Below are 26057 nucleotides of genomic sequence, written 5' to 3'. Positions count from 1 at the left end.
TTGATTCCTGAGCACTTTCACTATTACATCCTCTGATCTAATGGGATTTTCCAGACTGACTATTATGATGAAGTAGGCAAATGATTGTCAGGATGTTGCCACTCATCAGTCATATTAATTGCATTTATGTGTCATTATTACAGTCTCCTAATGGATGGTAGCTGCTTGCAGGCTGGCTATCTTCTCCTTAACCTAATTGAGTTTGAGCCAATGTTTTTCTCTCCCAATGGAAACTGCGACTTGAGTGCTGTCTTTTCTGGTGTCTCCATGAAAAAAAAAATCATTCCTTCCTTTTGACTACTTAATGCTATCCGTCAATAGGTTTGAACAGCCTTCTTAGTTTCCAACCTGTTGATTCAGTGACTGTTAAAGGTTACACGACTTAAGACAGTCAACATCTATAATATACAGCGATCAAAACAAACATATTTTAGTGTATTGATTTTATTTATTTTTTTCTTTCACTGCAACGCCTCCTAGACTAAACGGGGAAGCAAGGAGTTTGCTTTTCGCTCATTTTCGGTTACACTGAGCCTGATAATGAGATACTCGCAGGCATTCACAAGTCTAATGATAAATTGATAGGAAGGCCAGACAGTCTGAGAGACAATATGGATGCGGAATTAATCTTCTCCTCAAATTTTTCCTGGTAAATTCTGTTCCCTGAATCTTTAGCCGTATTTCAAGGTTTTTAATCTTCATACAGTGTGCACCTAGGCACTCACAGCTAACTAATTTTAATCACTCAGTATGCCATACTGATAGTACCGATCAAATCGGCTGCTTGATGGTGATGTTGCACATATGGCACTGACTGGCAGAAGCCATTTGATTGGTCTCGAGGCCATATCCTTGCTAAGGTCAGACAGATTCCTAATGATGTGTTGTGTGTTTTTATGGACTCTTCCTATGAGTATTGGATGGGCTGTAATAAGCTGTGACTGTGGCAGAGACGCCCATTAGAAACCACTCGTAAATGTCCATATATACTCTCCAGTTGTAGAGGCGAAGGTGCCTCCGTCATGTCACAATCATGTCACAATCATGGCACTTTGTTTGGCTTGCAAACGGTTAACCCTTTTAAGTCAAACGGGCTTGTGAAAATGGTCTGAGGATATCTTAGCTGCATGGTCAATACAAATATAGAAAATGTTTTTATTTACTTCAGACAGTTCTACATTTGCTGACTTTGCAAAAATATTTTCTGCCATAAGACCATTGGAGTCATAAAAACCCTTCCAGGATGTGGCAGGACCGAGAATACCAGAAAGGCATTCATTCATTTTCTTGGACTTTTCAGGGTTGACAGGTTGATAAATAAAGCGTTGACATTCTCTCATTTAAATCACTTTAGTTTATGTGAACGTCTTTGATTTGTTTGCCTTGGCTGCCATTAATAAAATAAACAATCAGTTTAGCTGGCGAGCCATGTGTTGCTGCCTGCTTCATGATTTAGATCCAGTGGAGAACCCACTTCCTGTTTCATTTAATAAGTAGGCAAATAGCAATTTCAATTTGCAAGGCCGTGGATAGATATTGTATGTACTTCCTCTCAGTTATGATCTTAAATCAAATTTAACTTTTGCATAATTCACAATAAAATCCACAAAAATAAAGTAAACATTTTAAGGTGGCTGAAATGAAGTCCAACGTTTACAAGCCATTGATTGCAATACAACTTAGATCACAATCTGCCTCACATGCTGTAACTGACATTGAATAAACGTGCGGTTCCAAGCATTAATAGAAGTTGTGATATTGAAGAGATACCCTACGGGCCTTGTTTGCTTAGCATGGTATGCCTGTAATTACTCTATATCTGCCTCATGGTGTTCTCCATATTACAAAACAGACTTCCTGCCATATTTCAGCCCAATGTTGCAATCACTGTGGTAGTCTAGATATATGGTTGTCACCACCACACATGGGAAATTGTTACACTGATTTGCAAGCGAACATTTATTTTTCAAACGGTGGAACTCGTACGCCAACAAGGGAGGGTATGATAAACCCTAATGATGAAGCAGACTCAGTCAGGTAGGGTCTGATATGTTGTGTTTCTTAATGCATTTCATAAAAAAGATTCAGCTGTAAAATGTGTATAACATGCATCTGAAAAGTATAACTGCTAAAGTCAAGAGTCGCGTCCTTCAGACACGCTTTTATGAGTGATTTACGAGGCATTGATTTGACTTGTATCACAGTTGTAGTTGCTTGTTTACATCCTTGGCATCACACCAGCTAGTGTGCTGTATTAACTGTCTGCCATTTTCATTGAGTGTCTGAATACTGAGTATATTTAATGCCCACAATTCCCATAATGGAACAAAAAGAAAGAGCCTTCTGCTAACATTCCCACAATGCATTATGTGACTTATTACAGATTCCAAAAAGAACAGTTGTGCGGTGCTACACCTGTCAGTGATGACTCAAAATGATGTTGATTCATAAATGTTTGAGGTCTCAGTTAATTGCCCAGTTTAGAGAAAACTGAGTATCTATAATTCAAAAAGCAGAAAAATTGCTAGAAGTGCTATTTATTAGCTCTTATTTCTACCTCACCTTGTTAATTGTGTTTCATTAATGCCTCTTCCCATTATATTCACAATTGTACCCTTTATTTCATATAAGACTGCTTTCGGTTACAAATAACTTCAAGGGTCTGGTAAGCTCCTACATCTACATTTGTAGCCAGGCTTTGTGTATAGAACAGCTTTTCTTTCACTCACTGCATGGCTCAGGGGCTGCTGCATAATTTAGTGGTCTGTAATGGTGACCTCATCCACATTGTGACATGGGCCATGTAATATACTTTTAGTTTTTTTGTCCTTTTCCTCAAGCCTAATAGTTTGTTCCTTAGCTATCCGCATTTTTGAAAAGATGATTTGTGACATCTAACAAAGACTGAGCGTGTCTATAAACGTGATGTAAATGCCTCCTAGAGGAGCATTTTATGCCTAAAATGTGTTCAACAATTATCAATTACAGACTGAAAATAAATGTTTGCTTCTTTTCAAATGACTGAACTCGTATGAAGAATCCATTGCATGTTGGAACGTCTATTTAGCCCTTTTAATCTGCACGTGCAACACAAGACCCATGTTTTTTTCAGCAATAGACAGTTCTGCCAGCGCATTTCCTTTCTGCTCTGCTAAGCCGTCCTGTCTGAAACCATTTAAACACAGGACTTCTGTAAGTCACTCTAGTAGATGCGGTTTCAGCACTGGAGACCTCCTTCACTGTGTAGAGGAATGGGGAAACAGAAATTGCTCAAAGTCAGCACTTCTGACTGAACGGCTCATGTGTCACTTTACAATAATGCCACAATAAGAGGAGAAGGAAGAAAACATCATTAGAATGGAGCTTACCAAAGTTGAATCTCAGATTAAACACGGCCATGCAAATACTATTTTTGATTTGCGTAGTGGAGTAGTAGTTCTAATGAAAACCGTTGACATTGAGGACTGAGTTATCCAGAGGAACCGGGGCATTGTTTCTGTTTTTGAACTTTTATTAAGTACCTTGTCAATGCTTTGAACAGCAACAATTAATTCCATTCAACTCAATGTTTCTCTGTTGGCAGCAAAAGTCTCAGTTGCAGAATCCTCCATAAAACCCAAACTATTTGCATGGCCACCACCAGTGAGCAGGTACATACTGTATGTGTTTCTGATGTAGGTGGACTGACCCTTTTTAAGCTGTTCCTTTCAGAGGACTCTGGCTTTATGTCTTTACCGGTGCTCTGATTTATTTACAACCTTGGCTTGTTTGTCCTTCCCATCATAAAATTGGGCCATGGACTATATACTATGTCATAGTTTGAGTATATTTCTCTCTTTCTCCGTCTCTCGCACACAGACGTTTTTAATACCCAATTTTGGAAATATATTTAAGTAATTGTTACACATATGTGTCAGTATGTCTGGCTTTATGTGATTCTTTTTTTCCACTATATACGACACTTTGTCCATCTAATGCGGTGAGTGGTCACATGTTATCTATTCATGTGAGAGAGAGTCTAATTCTACTCTAAGAGCATTCCTCAAATGACAGATTATCTAACGTTTGAGACCTTCATCATAAGAGACTTCTGAAAACATTGAGCATCTATTAACACTAATGCATATTTAATCATTTTCTTCAGTCCGCTCTGTGGAGCCTAGCAATATGTATGATGATTCCGAAATTGTTTTTGAGAGATTTGCTTGAGATTTGTATTAGTGTTGGCTCTGAAAACCATTGCATTGTACTGTAAATCAGATGTATTTGGTGTATATTAGAGTGCAGATTGCTCTACATCAGGACATCTTATGCAACTTGCACCGTAGGGCTTTTAGTATGTGATATAAAGAGCATACATTATACTTTGAACTACATGCCTGGCTTGACATGAACATTCCTTACCTGCAGTCTGCAGTATCTGCAGGTCGGATTGAAGAGTTTCTAACTCTTTAGGTGCTGAATTTGTTTGTTGGGGTACTTGTATGCACTCTTTTTAAGATGCCAACTGAATGAATATTTTCACTTCAATGTGGAGGGATCTTGGAGGCGGCAACAGGGACACAGCCAAGACATCACTGGAGCCAAAGGGAGGATAATCCAAGTGGTCAACATCCACTTAACTAGACTGCTTGACAAAATGTTTGAGCACAGTGTATTTGCATGCATTTTTAAAATCAGCATTACTCATAATACAAATTCTGAAAACATCATAACCAATTAAAATGCAGAAGTTGACTCGTGTCCAAAGTTATTTTTCATCGCTGCAAGAAATACTTTCAGGGCACACATTTATCTTTTCCTCCAGCTATATTTCCAAAGGCGTGCCTTCGAGGCATTTATCATAAAGATGGAAATATGAATCTGTGTCATTGGCTGGGTTAAGACTGTGTGTGTTTTTATGTCTGCCGACACCTGGGGCTCGCCACACACGGCAGTTACCTGGATAGTCAAAGACCTGAAACCTCGATGTCAGACTAGTGTAAAAAAAAGAGCGGTTTCAGGTTTTATTCTTCTAACTTAGTGATCTTGCTGTGTGAAACAGTTCCGTGATTGTTGGCATGAAAACAGCTGAATGTGTGAGTATTTGTGCATGCATTTATTCTGTGTGCTCGAGGCTTCCAGTGTCTGTGTCTCTCCTCCTACAGTCTGTGTGCGTCTTTACGCTGTCTGCTGTCTAAAGGAAACGGATTTGATCGCTAATGACATCTGACATAGGCCGTCTGTTATGGTCATGTGATACACTCTCAGAGCAGCTGAGGCCTGCTTAAAGAGAAGTGGTCTGATCGTGATGCATGCGAGACGACGGTAAACAGAAGACTAGTCACACACAGAGAGGCTGCATCTTAGTTAATCACGATTAGGGTAGTCGGGATGCTGACTAAACACTGTATATTACCGTGAAACGATGTACAATTGTCAATCATATAGCGTTCATACCAGGGTATCCAACCCTTTAAACATCTCTGGTTGTGTTGGATCATCGTGGGCAATGTTGCAGATCGATAAGCATATATATATATATATATATATACTGAGGAAGCAGGTTTTATCCTATTGAATGACATTAAGTAGCATTCATTTAAACAAACCCCTACATGGGGCCTCGGCTGTTCTGTGACATAAATACAGTATGAGCTCACTTGAGATACCTGTCTGAGCACATCTGCAATGTGCTTAAAACAGACTCTAAAGAAAATAGTTTGTTTTTGGTTTAAAATGGAAGATATAACAATGACTGTATGCATTTGTGAACTCTAGGCACAACAGATCCTCTCATGATAAAGTTAAAGGAAATGGAACAAAGATGTATCGTTAGCTGGCAAGACACCAGTGTGTTTTTGTGTATTAGAAAACAGAAAAAGGAATGCTAATATCTTAAACGGAATTGTAAGTGCACTCATTTATTTCCAACTAAACCTCCAGAATAATAAAGTAGTAGTCTTAGACCATGCAAGCAAAGTCAATGGCTCAACACATTACAGTCATTATGCTTTATTGGAGACACAGATACATACACCCGCTTGGGCACATGTAGTGTTTCATTCACCCGTCCATCACCGCACGCCTACATCCCCTCATCTGAAGCTGTTTTGGGCTCAGATACGAATCAATCAGTCAAATGAATCCAGGTGAAGTAGAAATCCACTTTACAGACCTCTGATCACAATAGGTGGTGAAGAAACCACACGAGAGCAGGTTTACCTGTAGCTTCAGAAACACATCGCCGGGCCACAATGGGGGGGACAACTATGGAAGGGAAAGCGGAGGAGATTACATCTCAGACCCCGCAGGCTGCTCTGTGGGAGGTGCTGGTGGTGCTCAGGAAAGAACACATGGGGTTGACTTCGGAGAGCTAACGCAGACCGACAGGTGGCTAGTATGTGGTAGAGGTTGGATGCGTGGCGCTAGTGATCTGCTATGAGCGTAGCTGTCTGACTGATACATGTGGTGCATCACGCTTGTTTGTTCTCACAAAGAAAAGCTAAACTAATGACATTCTGTTCACTGGGAGACGCCTTTGGATGTGCTAAATGGATACGGTTACATGGAAGACTTCACCTAAGATATTAAGCCATCAGATCTGATTTTGTGCAGTGAGGAAGTCAGCAGGAGAGCACACCAGGGTGACGTTTCTGATGTGATCCCTACATGAATAACACCGTGTTAAATCAGAGAACACCGGGGGTTATTACAGCCTCCTTTAACATCTTCTGGCTGCATTTGATTTTACTTGTAGATAAAAACACCCGTGGGTTTGGTATCCCGTGGTGTGCTGTCTTACAGCGTAATAGAAAAAGTGATTTCAAAACATGTATTTTGTGATTTTGTCGCTACAGGAGAAAGTAATTGGAAACATTATGTTATAACACAATACAAAGCATTCCATCCGTGTATTGTGCTTTTATTGAGTAAGTGTGTCGTTATAAGTATTTGACAAAGGCAATACGTCACGGGTTAGTTGTATGTATGGCATTGTTTTCACAGCTGTGAGATGGGCCTGTCTAAGCTGCGGCACATACCATTCCTTTTCGAAAGGGGAACTGCATACAGCGTCTATGTACCGTTTTCACTCCTGTGCCAGACCACTCAGGCACCTTGGCTGGCGCGGCCTGCTGTCTGCAGGAGACATCTCCAGGAGACTGTTGGCCATAGAGACAAATTGATATCATGCTGCAATAGCAGGCCAAACAAAAGTAGGTTGATAGAGAGGTCTGAGCCCAGGCAATGAAGTGACACCTCTGTGAGATTTCCCATTGAGGCTGAGTGACTCACTGTTGCTGGAGAGTTATTCTCAGCCACTCCTCCTCGCTTTATTCTTTCGTCACCATTTCTCTTTAGAAAACAAGCGCACACACCAATATCTTTGCCTTTTTTTCCCCTCTTACAGACAGGTTGACACCTTGTAACACCAATTATGGAATATAGTACTGTGACTCAGCCTCTCTCCTTTTGAGAATTACTTTTCCAAGTGAGTGAGGGACGGGTGAAATGAGGGAGATGTGTCCTTCCTCTGTTTCCACCTTGATGTATACCGACATGCCATAATAGCATTTTGCTTTCTCAATCATAGAACATTTAGAAACACACACACACACACATTAATGAGAAGATGTCCTAAGTTATCATTAATTCATCTCCAATCAATGTTGAATTGCCTTCATACAGCCCCACTCTGAGACCACCGTCTGCTGCTCAGTTCTTAAAGTAAAAAGGTTACAAGTCAGCACATGAAATATATAAATAAAATATGAAATGCCTATCCAATACAGTCTGCAGGCAGGCTGTCTGTCATTACTTAATTATAATTAAGACATGTACTCTCCTTTCTGGGAAATGGGGCAAGCTTTCAAAATGTGCTGTGCCTGTCCATGTGACAGGCCTGGTGGTGGGGATGCAACCAATCACAAAGCTGTGTGAGCCGTATCAATACGGCAGAGTTTTGTTGTTTTGTTTTGTTATTGCAGTTGGTATAAAAGGGTCCAGGGTGTTGCAACGGATCATGAAACTCACGGTTCGGATTGTATCACGGATCAGAGTCACGCATCGGATCAGCACGATCATTGATGATCCATATTGGTAGATACAGATCCCTTTGTTTGTTTGATTATAGCAGCTGGTCTACAAGGCTCCAGACTATTTTTTTTTTGACACCGTCCCAAAAATTCATTTCAACCGCTCTGAAGTGTAAACCATGCAACATTCTAAATGTTATCCTTTTACTTTGTTTTAGTAATTTACTGTGTTTTTGTCTTCTTCATAAAAACACACAATTCAAATGATTAGGAAACAGAAGATTGTATTTTTATGGATTAAAGTAAATCTTGTCATTAGTATTTTTAATTAGTATTATTTGAGCTAATGTAATGTGTATTCAAGTTTCTTACCAACACTACATTTCATGAGAATACATGTGAACACATCATGATGGCGTTATAACTCTCCTTCGCCCAACACTCATTTTCACTGAACAGAGTAATGTGGGTGTGCACAAACATAAATTAAATCAATTATATTGATACATCACCAAGATGATACAAACAACAGTTCTTGTGTCTAGACTGTGTTTAGAAAAGACAGAAGATAATCAAAGCTTAATGTCTTGAGTTATGCCATTGTTGTAGCTCCAATGCTGGTTGATCGGTCAATCCAACACTTTAAAGCAAAATATCACAATTGTAAATCAACTGATCGCCATTGAATACCACATTTATTGTGAAATAGGATCGATACAGTGATGAGTGGCTAATTGCAGCAGCAAGCACGAGGTAAAGACGTATTGAAGCCATAAAATAGGAGTTGACGTGATACGTCCATAATATTGTGAAGCTTCACTTTCCTTTGGCATAGGGATGAATACACGGGTAAATAGATATGAATTAATCTTTCCTTACAATACCAATTTATTATGAACCGTAATCAGGGGGGTTAGTGTGGGATGAGAGTAATCCTTGATTCATTGCCTTACGTTAAGGTGTGATAGATGTTTTCCCAGTCCCTCCCCCAGAGCAGATGTCAGCGTGGACAGTCATAGCTGCATAGACTGTCAAGCTGTACTTGTTGCATGAACTTTTCATGATGTTTCTGTCATTTTCAATCAACCACGCAGCTGAAGGCTTTATGGTCCTCTGCAGCTTTTTCTAATCCTTCTTTACTTTTCATATTCATTGTCAGTTTCGTTGGTTCCCAGAACTGGAAGATTATACAGTACTGAGTGATATTAGAACTGGGGTCATATGCTGACGATAAGCCTCTTACTCTAATAAAGTATACCAAGTCGACTCTGATTCCCCACTTATTTATTTATTATTTATTATTGAGGGAAAAACAAAAGAGATAAATTAAGTGGGATTAGGGTCTTTACATGTATATAGATATTCATTTCACAAGGAGGTGAACAGAGTAGTTTACTACTGTTGGATTATTTTTGATGAATTAATCTATTTTGGAAGTGTTATGGGATATTAGCAGTATTTCATTCATAACCAGTTTCAATGTTTAAGTCTTCATAAAATTACTTTGTTCATAAATTTGGTTAAGTCATGCATTTTAGATTTTTCTTTGTATCGCAGATTATAATTGTGAGACCAACAGAATGGGCAAAACCAATTACACAATTTAACAATTTAAGACCAACAAGGCAATATGAATTCTAAAAATGTTATGTAGTAGATTTAAAAATACAATTACATCAATCGTAGTAAAATAGTGTGAAATAAAAACTTGATTACAAAAATTAAAATGAGATATAATATGATAACAAAGTCGTTTTTTTCTAGGTGACTTGTACTTTTTTGAGTATTTAAAAATAATTAAATATTCTTCCATAATATCTTATCTTGTATTAACTCAAATATTGCATTTCTATGTGTTAAGACACATCCAAACAAAAGTCCTGATAAACTATGTGAGAATGAACTTTCAGCGGCTGCGGCAGTGAAGAAGCTGCTTGTGTGTCCGCGGCACAAGGAGGGCATGAAACAAACGAGCAAACAAACAAACACAGGATGTTCAACCACGAGACCGGTGATTGTTTTTGTGGTGCCGACACGTAATTTAGCACATTACGAGCCACCACCACATAATGTGCTGTTAAAAGGTGGTTGTCTTTGTGTTTTTCTGAGATCATGTTGTTAAATGCTCATGGTGGATCCTCCGGCAGTGAATTCTACGTTCACTGAGGAACTTCTCCCTTCATTAAAATGTATGAGGCCTTTCTGCTGTTTACGACTGCATAGCACTCATTTAGTGGAACTTGAACACTATGTGTCGGTTTGGGCATAAGGGCTGTTGATAATGTTTCACTAGTTTAGTGTGGACATTTAATGCAATTTACGTTGTAGCCTCGGTTTTCTTTAATATAACAGTAGAATTCTATATTATAATGACGCTTTTTTTTTTACTTTACTATAATATAAGTACTCATCACTGGGCATTTCGCTCAAGACCATAAAATTCCAACTGCCGAAGTCATTAGAATCCATTCGAAAATGTTTTTCATTTCAATGTGCGGTCACTGGTCACATGAAGCAACTTAGTCCCTTTTAGATGAAGTGGACCCGAATTTCTACCTCACTTGGTTCAGCGGCATCACTGCTCCAACACAGCTGTTTATTGAGTCGGTAAGTGGTTCGTTTTAAAATATAAAAGTATGGAATTATGTGCATACAGATTTTCAATGGACTTTTTCTTTGTCAAACTTTCAAATGGACCTCCCTTTGTGAAAACAGCCAATCGTTTTGACTTCTTTGTTTTCCTGTGACAGTGCGACTGAAGTATGTTGCAAATGTCTAAAAAACATTGAGTTGGCCTTGCAGCTTGTTGAGTGATGAATGTACTGAAAAGGAGAGAATGTGTTTCGTCCTCAATTCATACACAAATGACTCTGCTCTCTGACAGCCGGTGAATGTCTGTGTGGAATATTTAGTACGCGTGTTCTGCCTACATGGCCATGCATAGTTCAATGAAAATGTGGCTGTGGAGTACTTTGTTTTGAATGGTTCATAAACCGGATAAATTCTTGGAATTTGCTATCACGTTTGAAGACACATTTTGTGCCATCAATATCTCTGTGTATCAAGTTTTGATTCCACATGATGTTCTTGTGAACTGCCTTTGCATGCACCTACAAATGCAGCTTTTTCATCATTTACACAGCTCCTCGCCACTTACCATTCTCGTACAATTTCCCCAAATCAGCCAACACTTTTAACTAATTATCCCGAGTGGGAACATCATTTTTTTGAGCACACCCTTTTGCTGAAGAATAAAGCTGCCTGGAACTGCAATCATTAGAGCTTTGGGAGGTAATGTGGAGCTTTTGATCTTGAAGAGGGTTGGTCTTAAAGGTTGTGTGAAATGTCTTTAGTTCTCAAAGGTACTATATTGGAACATGGTGATCTATTTTGAATTATCAGGTGGTTTCAGATTGTTCCAACCACAACTATTGTCAATTATGTCGGCAGACAATGTTGATATTTTCATTTTTTTAATGTTTGTAGGCTTAAAAAATACATTTTACACCGTGGTAATCCTGGTTGAGGGACTACTCGATTGTTTTTATGGCAAATTATAGATCCGTAGTTGGTCCGAGTGAACGTACACCACCTGGACCATATCCTTGCCCGTGATCCATGTTTTGTAGCTAATGAGTCCTTTAAAATATCCAACACGCTGAGTTATGAATCCACAATGCACATTAATCAGTTTCTCTGTCACTGTCTCATGAGTAACAAAGTACTTGAATTATGATTATGTTCATCCACAGTCACCCCCTTATTGTGTCGTAGGTCAAGAAGCCAGTTAAAGGGAACATGTTGGACACAGCTGGGGCATGACGCCTTACAGTGCTCCACTGATTTATCTCCAGTGACAGGGGACCCAACTCAGCATGCCAATGGCATTACCATCATTAATCGGATGAGACACAGCCATGCCCACAGGAAATTAATTAACTCTTAAAAACCAGTGTAGGCTCATATTTATAGTAGCTAATTTATCGCAGGATTGTACATATCTTGCCATACCATATAACCTGCATTTACACAAGTATGTGTAAGGAGAGAAAGAAAGCAGAAGACAGTTGAGACGGAGGTATAGAAATATTAAAGACGGCGCTTTCTAAGACAGCCAATGCCAAAAGTGTCTTGCACTGATTTTAATTAACAAAGGGATTTTCAGCTTTGAATAACTGTCGGTGCTAAAGTTGGACAGTTTTAGCAGAATGTCTGTCCATGACATGGACGAGTGCAGACTACACATAGGACCTCATGAAATGGCACCACTTCTTTTTAGATTGAGAGGAGCAGCACTACTCCCTGACCCTTAGCCGTGACCCTGTTACAGCAAATGAAATGCTGTAAATCAGATTTTATTGTCGGATCCTAATTCAAAATCAAGGATTCAAGGATGATTTATTATCATTATGCGACATAGAGTTGTGCAACGGATTGCAGTTGGAGCCCTTTTGCTACACAGGAAGCACATTTTTTATAAAAAATATAAAAAAATTGCTTTTCACTTTTCCTTTGGTGGCAGAGTAATAGATTGCATGTGTTTTTCCAAATCAGCAAAGGATGGATTAATGCTTGACCCTTAAGAGTAGTGGACATTCTATCTACTAAAACACCAAACGTGTATTTGTATTTCATCATGTTAAGTGCATCTTTATTAGGATAAATATGAATCAGGTTTTGACAATAGAGAATATCTTAGCGTGTTTGTAAAACAGAAGTTTTGAATACATTTACTGTATGTGCAAATATAAAATTGCAAGAGGGACGGGCACAACGTCACAAAGATCCAAGGTTAACAATGTAATGGACAAGTAAGTGTTAGATGTCTCAAGATTCAGCAGTCTCTTTTAACAGTAGCCATATCTGCAACCGTTAAGAAGACACTTAAAAATAAATAAATCAAGTGACTTAAAGATTACTGATGCCAGCAGATATTGTGCTCTGGAATCAGCAGCCAGGGGAGACTAGGTCTGCCAGCAATGACTACTCCATCATGAAACATGTCAAAATGTTCTGAATGTTCTGAAAAAAAGAACTCTTGCTGGTGCACAGAAAGCACATTAGTAAACCAATAATAGCACTACGCCTTTATTTTAGGCCCATTTCTTTCAAAAGTCTACCCATGATGGAGTCTATTGAAAAAAGATTGATGTAATCATTTCCAAATTGCAACACATTTTTTTTTAATCTAAGGACATATTCTGCTTCGGTCTGTGTCTGTTGGCGGTCTAGCGGCGATCAACCAGCACCGTACATTACATTTGTATAACCACAGTAAGTGTGTTTCCCCCATTGTCTTAGGGTGATGACGTCATAAAATATGTCAACAGCTGTTTTAAGCTACATCTTATCTGTAATGATACCTCCTGATCCAGCACGCTAATGTTGCTTCTCCACTGGCTTGTTATTGAAGGTTGCACCATTATAGTGACTACGCTGGCACAGGTTAGAGAGGCAGAGAGTAGTGAGACATGATCCACTTCCTGGTTGAGACCTTCATGTATGTCTCCACCGAGTCTGTGCCAGACAGAGGATGGATTCTGTAAGCAGCTGGCAAGGTGTCAACATCATCATGCCATGCTAGATCAATCACTAGACTAGTCACAGATTGATTCCATTTGACTTTTAAAGTTTTCAGTGACAGGACTATGACAAAATAACAGCCTGAGGGACACAGTAGCAATTGTGGGCTCGTGCCAAGGCCTGAATGGCTGGCGGAGACCTTTCATCATGTGCGTTCTTTGCTGAAAGGTCAAGGCATGGCTCTGCCAGCATTGAAGATCCCAGATCTTAAAGCATGTGTCTTGGGTACGTTTTAGCAGTGGAAATTCTGTGTACAATAGCAAGACTTGATTTCCAATGAAGCTATTTAAGGGTGAAGTTAATGAGCAGAGGATGAAGTCCAGCAAATGAAAGTGAATACAGCAGAAAGGAGCCTGAACCACGTGGGAGCTGGCTGTGGACAGAAACGTCTTCTGACGGGCGTGACCCATTATGTATCAAATCCTTGACCAAGCTATTTATGATTTTTCTCCTAACTGCCTTCTGGGATATGGAGGAGTCCCGGCTGAATACCCACTATAAATTCATCCTTGACCAGTTAGGTACACTTAACACATCATAGTCTGTTGTTACAAGGCCGGTATTGTCTGCTGTTTCAAGGCCATTGATTTTGTTGAAGGCCATTACAACCACGACCCGAGCAGGACCATCACAAAAACCATCCCGCAGCTGAGATCAGTTTGACCAAGAAACATACAACTCATTTTTATTTTACAGATTTTTTCCCTTCACTAACAGTGAGGCCCCTCCACATTACGAATCTTGTTTGTTTGTAGTCCTAGTTACATGTTTGCATTTTTTTATATTGACTTTCCTCCGTTGACATGGATGCTGTAATGCAGTTTAGAATCACAGTGTCAATGCATTCTACTCCTCTTATTTGACCGAGGTCTCAATTGAAGAGGCCAAAACAAAGGATTAGTAAATCTTAATGTGTGTACAATAACACCCAAGCTTCCCACTTTGGCAATGGCAGACAACCCCCATCGGTGGACAAGTGAAATCAGAATAGGTCTTGTTAATGGGATTGTAGTGTTATAGAAAAAAGCCTATGCACTCAGCAGATAAGAAGACTGTTTATCCTGTTAATGTGTCACTTTAAATACATTAGGAGTTGGAGGGCTCCTGAATTTCTTTTTTTCTTTTTTTTCTTCTTTTGGCACTCTGCCTTACTAATCCTGAAGAGCACAAGGGACAAAGCATTTATAGATCCACACATAAATTACACTGTGTTTTAGTGAGTTAATGATGCTTATTTACTAGGGGGAACCAAAACTATATTTTGACCTAATTGCACAATACAATCTGCAAGGGGGGCATTTTTTAATAATTTAAATAATTCAGAATTTAAATGACCTTGAGCAACAATGGCGGCTCAGACACACACACACACACACACACTCACATATAGTACAGATGTATACACGTACACACGAACAATTACACACACGGGAGAATGTATTCACTGCTAATGAGAGATAATCCAGATCTCACTGAGCAACATGGGGCCAGTGGCAAGCAGCTATTTGTTTATTCTATTTACACCGTCACAACAGGTTCCCAGAGGTCTGTTGGTCCCACTATGGAACAAAGACTGTTTTATAATGCGTTGCTTACTACGCGATTGTCTCTGTTATTGGAAGATATGTAGGACGGCGTTAAGCAATATGCCTGGATGGTTATGTTGTGATTTTTGTAAAGGTATTTTTAAATTTATATTGGTTTATTTCTGTGAAAATGCTCTCATAGAAGCAATATATAGCTGTGACTTTCAATTTACTCCTGGGATGTTTATTAGGGCTGTGTATTGGCATGAATCTTGCGACAGGTTACAATTCATTATATTGAGATTCATTGGGATACTTGCTTTCAATCTAATGTTAGGAAAACTGTCATAGTATAAAGAACACACCACTATTTGGTGTTTGTTTTTATGCAATTATAAAAGTGGGATCTGCATTTGCATATCACACAGTCCCAGCACCATCCAACATCACAGCACTACCTTTTTATGCAATCTGAGCCACTTTCTGCCACAACTGTTTGCATATAAACCATTAATTATAAACCAGTAGTGATTTCGAGAATCGATACACGTGTGTCATTATTTTTTCACACTTTTGTTACACCCCCTGTTTATTGGGGGGTAAAAATATGCGATATCTGCTTTCTTTAGGACACTCACTGCAACTGCCTGCTACGGTTCCTGCCTCGCCTTGGTTGTGTGCTCTGAAGTCATAAGTCGCCTTCTCCTTCATGCTGGGAGGCTCACTGGCGGTGTCTCTGAAAATATAATTGGTTTTCTGTAGGAGGTGGTCAGTACGCCCGTCCCAACAGCTGCTGCTGTGATTGAGCACAGTAGGAGAGTTAGCGTGGGTGTGTGGACATCATCGATAAAGCCTGAGTGGCACTGGGAGGGCCTCTCGTTAACAGGGGATCCTTCCGAGGACCCCACTAAGAATCTCCAAGGACAAAAGTTGGTGTCACTGTCTCAAATCCAGTAGCGTTCCTCCTGCCCCACTGATATTTACTAGACTGTCTTGTTTTCTTCGTCACACACTGTATGCAAAGCAATAACCATACAGATTTGGAAAAGCATTGCATTAGCCACTATAAATACGTATAGGAGAGTCTGTCAGTGTGACAAACCCAGACCACAGTTTCATTCATAAATTGCTGTGATTAAGTGCTCGTAAGATCATCATCATCGGTGGCGTGAGTGCTACTATAAAGTGGCCTCTGCAGTGGAAAAGTGGGGGAAGTGAGGTGGAAAACAGGTCAACTACAGAAACGGGTGTTGAGTCAACAGAATTGGATCCCGCAGTGCTGATTGAGCGAGGAAGTATCGAGACAGCATTCTACAGTACTTAGACGTCTGGATGGAGAAGAAAAATACTGACAGCTTTTTTTCTTGTCTTTGCTTGTTTTTGTTGATCTCACAAACTGAGTGTTCAAATGAAATCCCACTCTTAGTTTAAAATGACCTTTAATGTTACCACAGAAAGGACCATAGCTTTTCCACAGCGTACCACCGTTTATTAGACTTTTGACTGATCTTTCAGACGGCCATTGGATTAAAATTGTTTTGCTGTTGAGAATATTTAAGAAGTTTAAACTTGCTTGACGTTGGTGGTCTATGTCACAGTGGATAAACTGATGTTACTGTGTGTTGGCAATGTAATTGAACATGCAACAGCCTTTTTATAGGCTCGACGTAAAAGACTCCAAATTGTTTTTTTTCTATGTGGTACATTTTTAGGTGTTTTATGTTTTAATTATTTTGCTCCTCCTTTTCCTTGGCATGTTTTCTTCAGCTTCATGGGGATCAAATGTTAGCATGTGTGTTCTCAGCGCTTATTTGTGCATGTAAAAACAATCAAATTTGACTTTTTAATGCACATCTAAGAATACCACTGAAATAGCCTACAATGTTCACTCCTCTCTTCTTTAAAATGTAGGATTGTGGTCATTGATGGTTGGAAAACAGCATGGACCAATTTATGTGATACGGAAGCTAGACTGATCTCTCCAACACAAAAACACACCCATGTGCAGTATCCCACTGTGTGTCGGCCCTGTGTAGATAACACTCCTACATTTCCCGGAGATGGAAAAAAAATAGTCTTGATGCATTTTTAATTGGGTTCATTTTCATTGGTCTTTATGTGAATGCCAGCTATTTCATTAGTGTTTGTAATGAGACATCAGGGTGGCCTTTAGTTGCATGGGTGTTAGATTGGAAAAGGGAGCCCTGCGTACCTTTTTGTAGCTAATCCTGTATTTTCCTAAATATTACATAGCATTTAGAAATGGTAATGGAACAATTAGCATTCTGGGAATGGAAGCATACGACATCAAGACCATTTAGTAGCTAATCAAGCGTGCATTTTCTCAACCTGTTTGTTTTGCCGCCGATGAACAGTTCCTGTCGACATCTGACGGTGGTGTGGAGTCAAAAAGTGGAAACGCATGGCATTTGCCATTGTCACAGGTGACGGAGATGTTTTAAGGCGGAATTTGACTGTCGAGGAGGTATGCTGATCTTCTTGAACACTTTGTTGTATAATGTCTGATAAATCTCCTTCCCCGTTCTATCTCTGTCCGCTGGTCTCTCCCTTTCACATACTTTCAGCCCTCCTTTCCTGGCCTTGCGTTGATTCTGGGCTAAGACATTTGAAACCAATGGCTCCATTCTTATTCCCTCATGAATTATTAAATATTCATCTGCCACCCATACTATATGCAGCCTGAGCAATGAGATTGTGGCTGCTAGGTGGAAGACGGACGTGTTATGCCACGTATGTAATGACAGGCTGCAAAGTTCCTTTAGGGTGCCAGCTTTCATCACAGTAAACGTTGATGACACGGGTTTGTTGCCGAGCTGACAGACTGTCACGGAGCTGTCAGGCTTGCACAATCACTGACTCCGCACGGCTATGATCACCTTTAAACTGATGAGAGCCAACCTTTGGGGGAACACGTGTTGATGTGTGGGTGGGCAGAAGACTCTTATAGTCGAAGAAGGTGAATTTGTACTGCTTTTAACCCATGACTGCTGTCTGTCAGACGGTTGGAGGCAGCGCAACCTTGACAGTGATTATCACTACCAACACACAGCCTGATTGTGCTATAATTGGTAGTGATGATGTTGAATGCATGTTTTCAATACATTTCAGACTACTGTGGGTACCCCCGTAAAAACATCAATCTCCCGAGCAAGACATAAGAGCGTTGCGGATTGAACTGCAGATGTATTCAGGTAATACGTTTTTGTGATGGTCCATTGACACTGAAGTAGATTTCGACTCTGTGGGCTGGTGGGAATTTTTGAAACATTCTATTCAAATGAGTTCCAGTTGTGATTCAGAAAATATATCCCATATCACAATAAAGTCAGTATGGGTACGTTTCCATTGTTCATGCTCGGTGGAACAGCTCCAACATTTGTTTCTGGATGACATCATTACTGGTCTTTTGTTTATGCTGAAAAACACGGAGGTGGGGGAACAGCAGATGTCGACGATTTTCAGCAAATCAGCTTTGCATAAGCAATTCAATATGGGATAAAATAAATAGATTTCACCTAGTTTGGGCATTTAATATTATTATTATCATTATTATATTCACTGTAAGTACAATTAATTCCCCTTTGTATCTGGTTTGTTGGTTTAAGGTGGGAAAGCTCACTGCTTTTCATCACATGTTAATGTATATTGTTGGTTTAGTGAACAGTGCAGCAGTGTTTGGGGCTCTATGATCAATGCTTTGCTAATTGGGGTGCCCTGTGTTTAGTTTCAGTGTGCAATTTGCAGCTGCTAGCAGTGCAATTCAGTTTTGATAGAGGTGGCAGACTGCAGGATTAAATCCTGAACACATACAGATGCTTATGAGGAACTGTGTCTTTGGTGTTTTTGCAGTAGTCCATTTTCTTCTTTTTTTTTTTTACGAGCAGCATATATTTAGGATGCCAATATTAAGGGTTAGGGTTGTGTCTGCTGTGGGGTGGCCTTCATGTTCTTACTCAGCGCTAGCGGGCAACCTCATCTCATCAAATATCCAAGTCTGACAGACTCTGCTAAGTGGAAATCACTCTTTCCCAAGGCAGCATTTAAAGAATGTGAAAACTACGGTATGAACTCCAAATCAAACTCGGCACTTTGAGCCAAACCTTGCAAACGATGAAGAAAGGATGAAGGATCTTAGAAGAGAGACGGCTTAAAGAAAAGGGATAAGGAAAAACGCAGTAAGATGTGAGCACTTATATGATCACCGGCTCTTGTATTAAGAGTTCTGCTGACATTGAGCGTTCAATAGATTTCACTTGTATCGTAAGTACCTGCTGAGAGGACTTAGCAAAGAGTAAGGAGGCTTTATCAAGGATTTGGGCCAAGCTTTCAATATCTCTGTGCCGACAGTTATGCAAACTCTATGCCAAGTGAAAAGGGACTAAAACAAAGGTTTTCACAGCTGTTGTCACAGCTTTTCTGCCTCAGTTTTAAGTCCTCTGGTAACTAATGGGAAATGAAGGGCTACTGCCTAAACATTGTTGATCCGAATCATCAATTGAGAAGCCCTCAGGTCAAATCCATGTTTTCTTTCCTGTTAAAACATTTTTTTAGCTGCGTCACTGTTCAAAAAGCTGCACAGGATGACAGCATAGCAAGCTATGAACTTTTACACAATGAGTCTTGTCTCAAAATGACCTTACTCCAAAGGAAATACAAAAGAGTCATTGTACTTGTGAAACGGCTTTGAATTAAACCATCAATTCACTCGCTCAAAATCAAAATAAGCCAAAGAAGAAAAATAGGAGAAATATTCAAAGAGTGCACAGTATTCAGCATGAATTTGTGATCCAGTTCCCTGGATCTATGAAATGTTCACGATCACTATGCGGTTCCTTTTGGGTTGTCCTTCAGATGCACTGTATTGCTAACACCCTTGCTGGGAGCATACCAGAGACAGTCACACACACACACACACACACACACACACACCAATAATGTTCCTCTTAATGAATTACTAGCAGACCTTGAGGCCGTACACCTATATCCCAGTAACGTCTGGCCAGGTGCCCAATGACAAGCCTCATAGCACAAAAGACAAGAACAGACACACACACAATCCTTTTGTCTTTAAATAGCATGCTTACTGAGCGTCCTCATCTACATAACAATTGTAGCAAGGTAGGTAGCAGCCCTAGAAGCTCTATTACTGTCCATCCATCCTGCGTTACTGCAAGACTTGCTTTTCAGTCATTCTTATAAAAATCACAATCCATTTGGATCAAACTAAGTGTCAGCGGTGTGCATAATCACAGTTATTTATAGCTATCTGGAATGCATGTAGGGCATGTAAGCAAAGTTCCGAGGTAAATTTGACAGAAGCTTGATAAGCTCTGTTTAAAACGGTACCAGATGGCGGGAGGCACCTCACTGTCGGCCAAGCAGAAAAAGCTTCATCTCCTGTCGAGGTGAAAGGTCAAGGAGTGTGTCTTCAGCCCACAGATTAAACAAAGAGTTGAATAGCCAGCAGTTATGGGATTTAAGAATTTTACACTCTACAAAATTTTACCATAAGCTGTCGTCAGCAAAAGTATAGACACCTCGTACAGTACCAGAGGGGGATGTTGAAAGTGTATTAGAATATATGATAAGATAATGTGTACATTGTCCTAATGCTGAGTGATCAATGAGTCCATAGTCAGAAAAGTATTTGATAACAATTTTTAGCATTGATTAATCATTATAATAATGTATCAAAAAAGGTAATACTGGTTCCTGCCTCTTATGTGATGATGTATCGCCTCTGTCAAACCAACTAAAGACATCACCAAGGACAGGACATGCTGCTGTTTATTCTCACTATTTTCTAGCTTTTATAGGCTAAATATTTATTTAGATTTATTGAAATAGTAATAATTTCTGCCTTGCAGTGATTATATTTAAAGGGGAGCACCGCCTAGATTTAGAAATCCAATCTGGCACAGGAAATTACAATCAGTATTTGTCATTAGAGATACTCTCCTTCAAAAGCCAAGTAAGTTTTAAACTTGATGTCGCCTTGTATACGCTCCATAGACGATGAATGGGAGACTGATTAGTTAAATGAGCTTCATTCCATTGTTGTGTCATCAGTTCTGACACAAAAAAAATAATGGTACCCAAATACTCAGAACATTCCCCTGGGTGCTCTGTGTCCTCTATAACATCTGTTCCAATTCAATGTCAATGCAGTTCCAGCTTTTATACGATGCCAAATCAAATTTGAGTTTTAGCTCTCTAGTTTTTAGATCAGCTGTTCATTTTTCTAATATTTTTAGACCATAGAAATAACAGGGATTTTGAACTATGTTGCCGGCTAGTTAATTGAGCATTATAATACGATGTCTATATATACGTTGTACACGTCTACATACGTTAGGAAAGCTGTCATTTTCTGAGGGGATGTGTGTTCTGCATGCTCTCCCCCCCCCCCTGCACCTAAGGGCCCGTGGCACTACCGAGCATAGCGCACATAACCCTCCCCGGCCATCCGTGTCCTCTGACCCAGAGTCAGCAGGTTAATAACCAGCTGCACCGAAAGCCATTTGTCATGTGCTACCTGCCGCTGATAGGAGATGTCAGCAGATGTCTTTGCCGTTGTCACCCAGCCACATGACAAATACTGTATCAAGCCTCGCAATCTGAGGCTCCCTGAGGCTTCTCAGTACTCCTCTACTGAACAACCGCTCCCCCTTGATAGCATTAGATTGTTGTGCCATGATCCATATCGAGATAAACTGGTGATCCCCCTCTCTTTTTTGTATCTCCCTCTTTCATTGCTCCACAAATTGCAATTGGGCCTGTTTTTTTATTAATTATTTTAATTATTATTTTTGCACATTTTTCTCTCCCCTTTTGCTTTTAAAGGTTTCCAGTTTCCCTTTGATGTGTGATACTTAATGCCAGCACTGGCCTGGAGCTGATGGTTTTATGTTGGTACAAGATGTAGGATGATTTATGCAGATAAGCAGAGTACATTGAAAGGTGAGACAGCATTTCTACAACTGCTTTGGATTTGAATTTAATCGAGCTTGATAAATCAATTGTCTTCTCATTTGTGGAGTTTTTATGTCCGCGTTTCCTCCCTGACAAAAGAAAAAAAACAGTGTAAACAAATGTGCAGGAATAAGCCTCTCTTATCTCATGTTGTCTATGATAGAAGTGCTGTATTGTTTGGGATGGCTTAAGCATGTGTGATTCTGACTGATACCATGGGTGAAAAAGTTCCCATCATAAAGATTTCATCAGAGCAGCTAAGCAATGCAATTCTTCCCGAGCCAGCTGCACAAACGCACAAAATTATGACAGTTTAAGAACTCTGTCCAGCTTTTCAAGAGTTCAAGGTTTCTATGGTTGCTGCACTGGAATACTAATGCACAACCAAACAGTCACATTTGAACTTTGGTTTCTTTCTTTCTTTATTTTTGCACACAGTAATGTTAAGGAGAACAGACTTTAACAAACACTTTTTTTCCTCTCTCTGCAGAGATGTCGGGTACAGGAGAAGATATTTCCCAAGTACACTGGAAGCAGCAGTGGTTGGAAAATGGCACACTGTACTTCCACGTGTCCGTGACCGAGTCTGAGATCCTAGTCCAGACGACACAACCCACAGCCGGGGAGCCTGCTCATGGCCTGCACGAACACATGCATCTGCTGCACATCTCGGTTATGGTAAGTTACAAACAACTAAGCCTCGTGTGAAATGTGGGCGTGGATATATACGTAGAACCACATTGGATGCAAATTGCATTAGGAAACACGTGACTGGTCTTCTTTCTGAAGATCCTGTGTGGGTGTGGCATAACTTACAGTTTGACCCTAAAAGAGGAGTGTCATGTTTTGTCGCAACTTTGTAGTGTGGACATTATCGGTATAAGGAAAGTTCTTCCCATTTGGCGGTTGTCAGATACATTTTTTTTTTCAGGTGACGCGAGAAAGTGGGACAACAAATGTTGACAGATTTTGGTGACGGAGGGAAGACAGACAGACAGGCGAATGTAGTTGACGAGCTAACAGCTAACATGCAAGCCCGTCAAAAACCAGCGCTTTATACAATAGCCCCCCGAGCTGCTTTTCTATTTTAGTTTTAAAGTGGCATTTACTCCCCCATGGCATTTTGTTTCGAGGATTATACATTATTCGATTCAATAAAGAGTAATTAAAGAGGCAAAAAACCCACAAAAATAAATAAATAAAGACCGTTTTAAATGCTGGTGTGAGCAGGTTTTTACTCTGTTTAAGTGTCACTCCACCTCCAGATATGTATGAGGGATCTTTTTAAAGAGGGTAACGTTTGCAAACTGGCGCCCTGTCTGTCAGTGTTGCATAATGTTGACGCTCCATTTAATCTTGTGTTGTCGTCAAGTCTGTTGATATACCTTGAGGTTCTAATGCATTTTAGATAAGTGTGGGCTAATTGACAAGCAGTCTGGTGTGTAGGTTAATATCTTCAAATGTCAAGCACAAAGTCTGTTAAAAACAGAGCTATAGGGCCTCACACAGACGCAGCGTTGCACCTCTTGGTTTATTAGTTCTTGCTGATGGGATGCTGTCAGAATATGGGGGCGCATCAGAGTGTTTAAGTATCGCCTTACCGACTGTTAGCAGGTGGAGTAGAACGACGGTTAGAAGTGTTGTCATAATATGCATTGCTGTACTCTTGTATGTGTGTCAGTAGAATTTTCATCGCCATACTGCAGCTTTATGACTGTGGCATAAAGGGATTTACTATTGCTCTAAATCTACTGCTAAAGTTCCCTACCAACATACACATGCACACACACACACACACACACACACACACACACACCCACACACAACATTGCAGCTGATAACCCACCTCGTACATGTTTTGCTCTGCAGCACTCTCTCCCCTCTGGACATTATTGATAAGACTCACCTCTGCACTTCCTCCACCTTGTGTGTTTTAACTGACCATCCTCTCTCTCTGCTTGCATTCTAAAAATGCATTTGGTATTCATGGGTGTTGATACTTGTAAAGTGCTTTGTATCATCTTGTTAAGTTGTTAAATACCTCTGGCTGAGTTTTTACAGCCCTGTCCTCCTCTCCCAGTCTCTGACCTTGTCACGTCACCCCTTCACTTTCTCACAAAACATCAACCTGAAGTCAGTTTTTTTGTACTTATTCTTTTGTTGTTCTTTTTTTTTTTTGCCTCGGCTCTCTTTTCACATCCTGCCACTTTCTGTATTTCACTGTCCACCCTCACGGCCCCATCCAGAGCCGGCCCTAGGCGTGAGCGGTATAGGAGAAGGCCAGGGGCGACATCCATCCATGGATCCCGTCCCAGATGAGGGAAGAAAAAAAAAAAGTCAAAAATAATAACTTTTACTATTTTTCTGTAATACTTTTTTTAATACCATTATTTTTAACTATTACCAAAAATCTCCCACCCACATAACTACATGGCCTATTAAACGGGCCATATTTTCCAGGTTGCACGCAGCATCGCCACGGAGCATCACCCTAATAGCTAATGATAACGTCAGTTACTCCCACCTTAAATTCATTGGAAGTTGGAAAGATTTTATTAGGTGGGGAATAACCTACAACATTAAGTTTGTCTTTTTAGTGTGATCCGCACAACCTAATCTCAAAGACATAAGGCAGTTTCTGTGTGAGTGTATCAACACAATGATTGGCTCAAACGTTTTTCTGCACTCGTCCTTCAGTGTAAAGGCCATTTAAGCTACAACTGGTCTAAAATGCAGCACGAAGTGTACAAAGTAGACTTAAATAAAACTAGGATTTTCTCAGAGATTTCAATAACTGCTTGAACACTCAAACGATGAGACCTTTGACACGTCCTGTACTCGGATGTAAACCCTTTAATATATTATTCTGCTCATGAAAAGCTAATTTGAACATAGTGTCCGGACCATTTTATGGAAATCAGCCTTGCAGACGAAATCAGGTTTCCATCTTTTACGCATTTATTTTTACTTAAATCCTGTAGACAGAAGACTGCATTGTATTTAATTTATTTTAATATGTTTCCATGTATGCGAATACATATGGAACCAAATGGGTGCACCAAAGCAACAATATAAATATTGCTGGATTTCCAGGAACTGCTTCTTTTGTAGGCAGTCTCGGATGGACTGGCGTTTCTAAATTGACCATATGTGCGTGTGAATCTGGCCATTTGTCTATGTGCGCTAGCCCCTGTCCAGTGGGCACCAGTCCAGGGTGTAGCCTGCCTCTCACCCAATGCCAAGTGGATTCTGGGATCGGCCCAAACCTCCTGAGAACCGGAGCAGAACAAACTGTTAGAGAATATTTGTTGATTTTGCTATTGGATTCCTTAATTCTGACATTATTACAAGTATTTTTTATAATGAATCATTATAACTCACCTCTTTCTCCCCGTCTTGGTTGCATCTCACTGTCCTCTGCTCAACCTTCTCTCATACATCTTTATAATTGGACACAGCTGAACTTGTTTCCTTTATGCTCCTATCCCTCTCATCCTCAGCCCACGTCCATGATGAAAGAACACCCCGGTTTCTTTGTGTCCATACAAGTAACAACATGGAGACTTGCTCGGCACAACTTTGCTCTGTAGCTCTGCCATTGGTAAAAAAAAAATTAAAAATTCCACAACCAACTTTTAACAGCGCAACAAATACCAAACCACTTATTTTCTTGCGTGGGCATCAAGATGTGCACATCTGTGTATCACATTTGAAGCTTATGTTTTCATGAAACGCTAATCTTTCTGGTATTTTGAACAATGGGTTTCATGGGGTTCATGCAGATAAAAATGCTTTAGCGGATGTTTTTGGTCACTCGGTGGCAGCGGAAACTAACTTTAAATACAACCTTGACATATCACCTTTCACACCGATATGGCAAACTTGTTATCATGGTAATTTGTTGCGCTTCATAGTGCTGAGGGGAACTGCAAAGTCGGGT

General features: G+C 40.0%; 1 protein-coding gene across 1 annotated transcript in view; it reads left to right on the top strand.

The window, feature by feature from the left end:
• Nucleotides 1-26057, top strand: part of astn2 (astrotactin 2) — a 214188-nt gene that overhangs the window by 15843 nt on the left and 172288 nt on the right. Inside the window, exon 2 of the mRNA XM_076086837.1 lies at nucleotides 22608-22795. Within this exon, the coding sequence (XP_075942952.1) occupies nucleotides 22608-22795 (188 nt within the window). The remainder of the gene's footprint in view (nucleotides 1-22607; nucleotides 22796-26057) is intronic.

The sequence above is a fragment of the Anarhichas minor genome, unplaced genomic scaffold (genome assembly GCF_050575085.1).
Source record: "Anarhichas minor isolate MPS153535 unplaced genomic scaffold, ASM5057508v1 ptg000002l, whole genome shotgun sequence".
Classification (NCBI taxonomy): Eukaryota; Metazoa; Chordata; class Actinopteri; order Perciformes; family Anarhichadidae; genus Anarhichas; species Anarhichas minor.
Note: the sequence above shows the minus strand (reverse complement) of the source record. Positions and strands in the feature narration are given on the sequence as shown.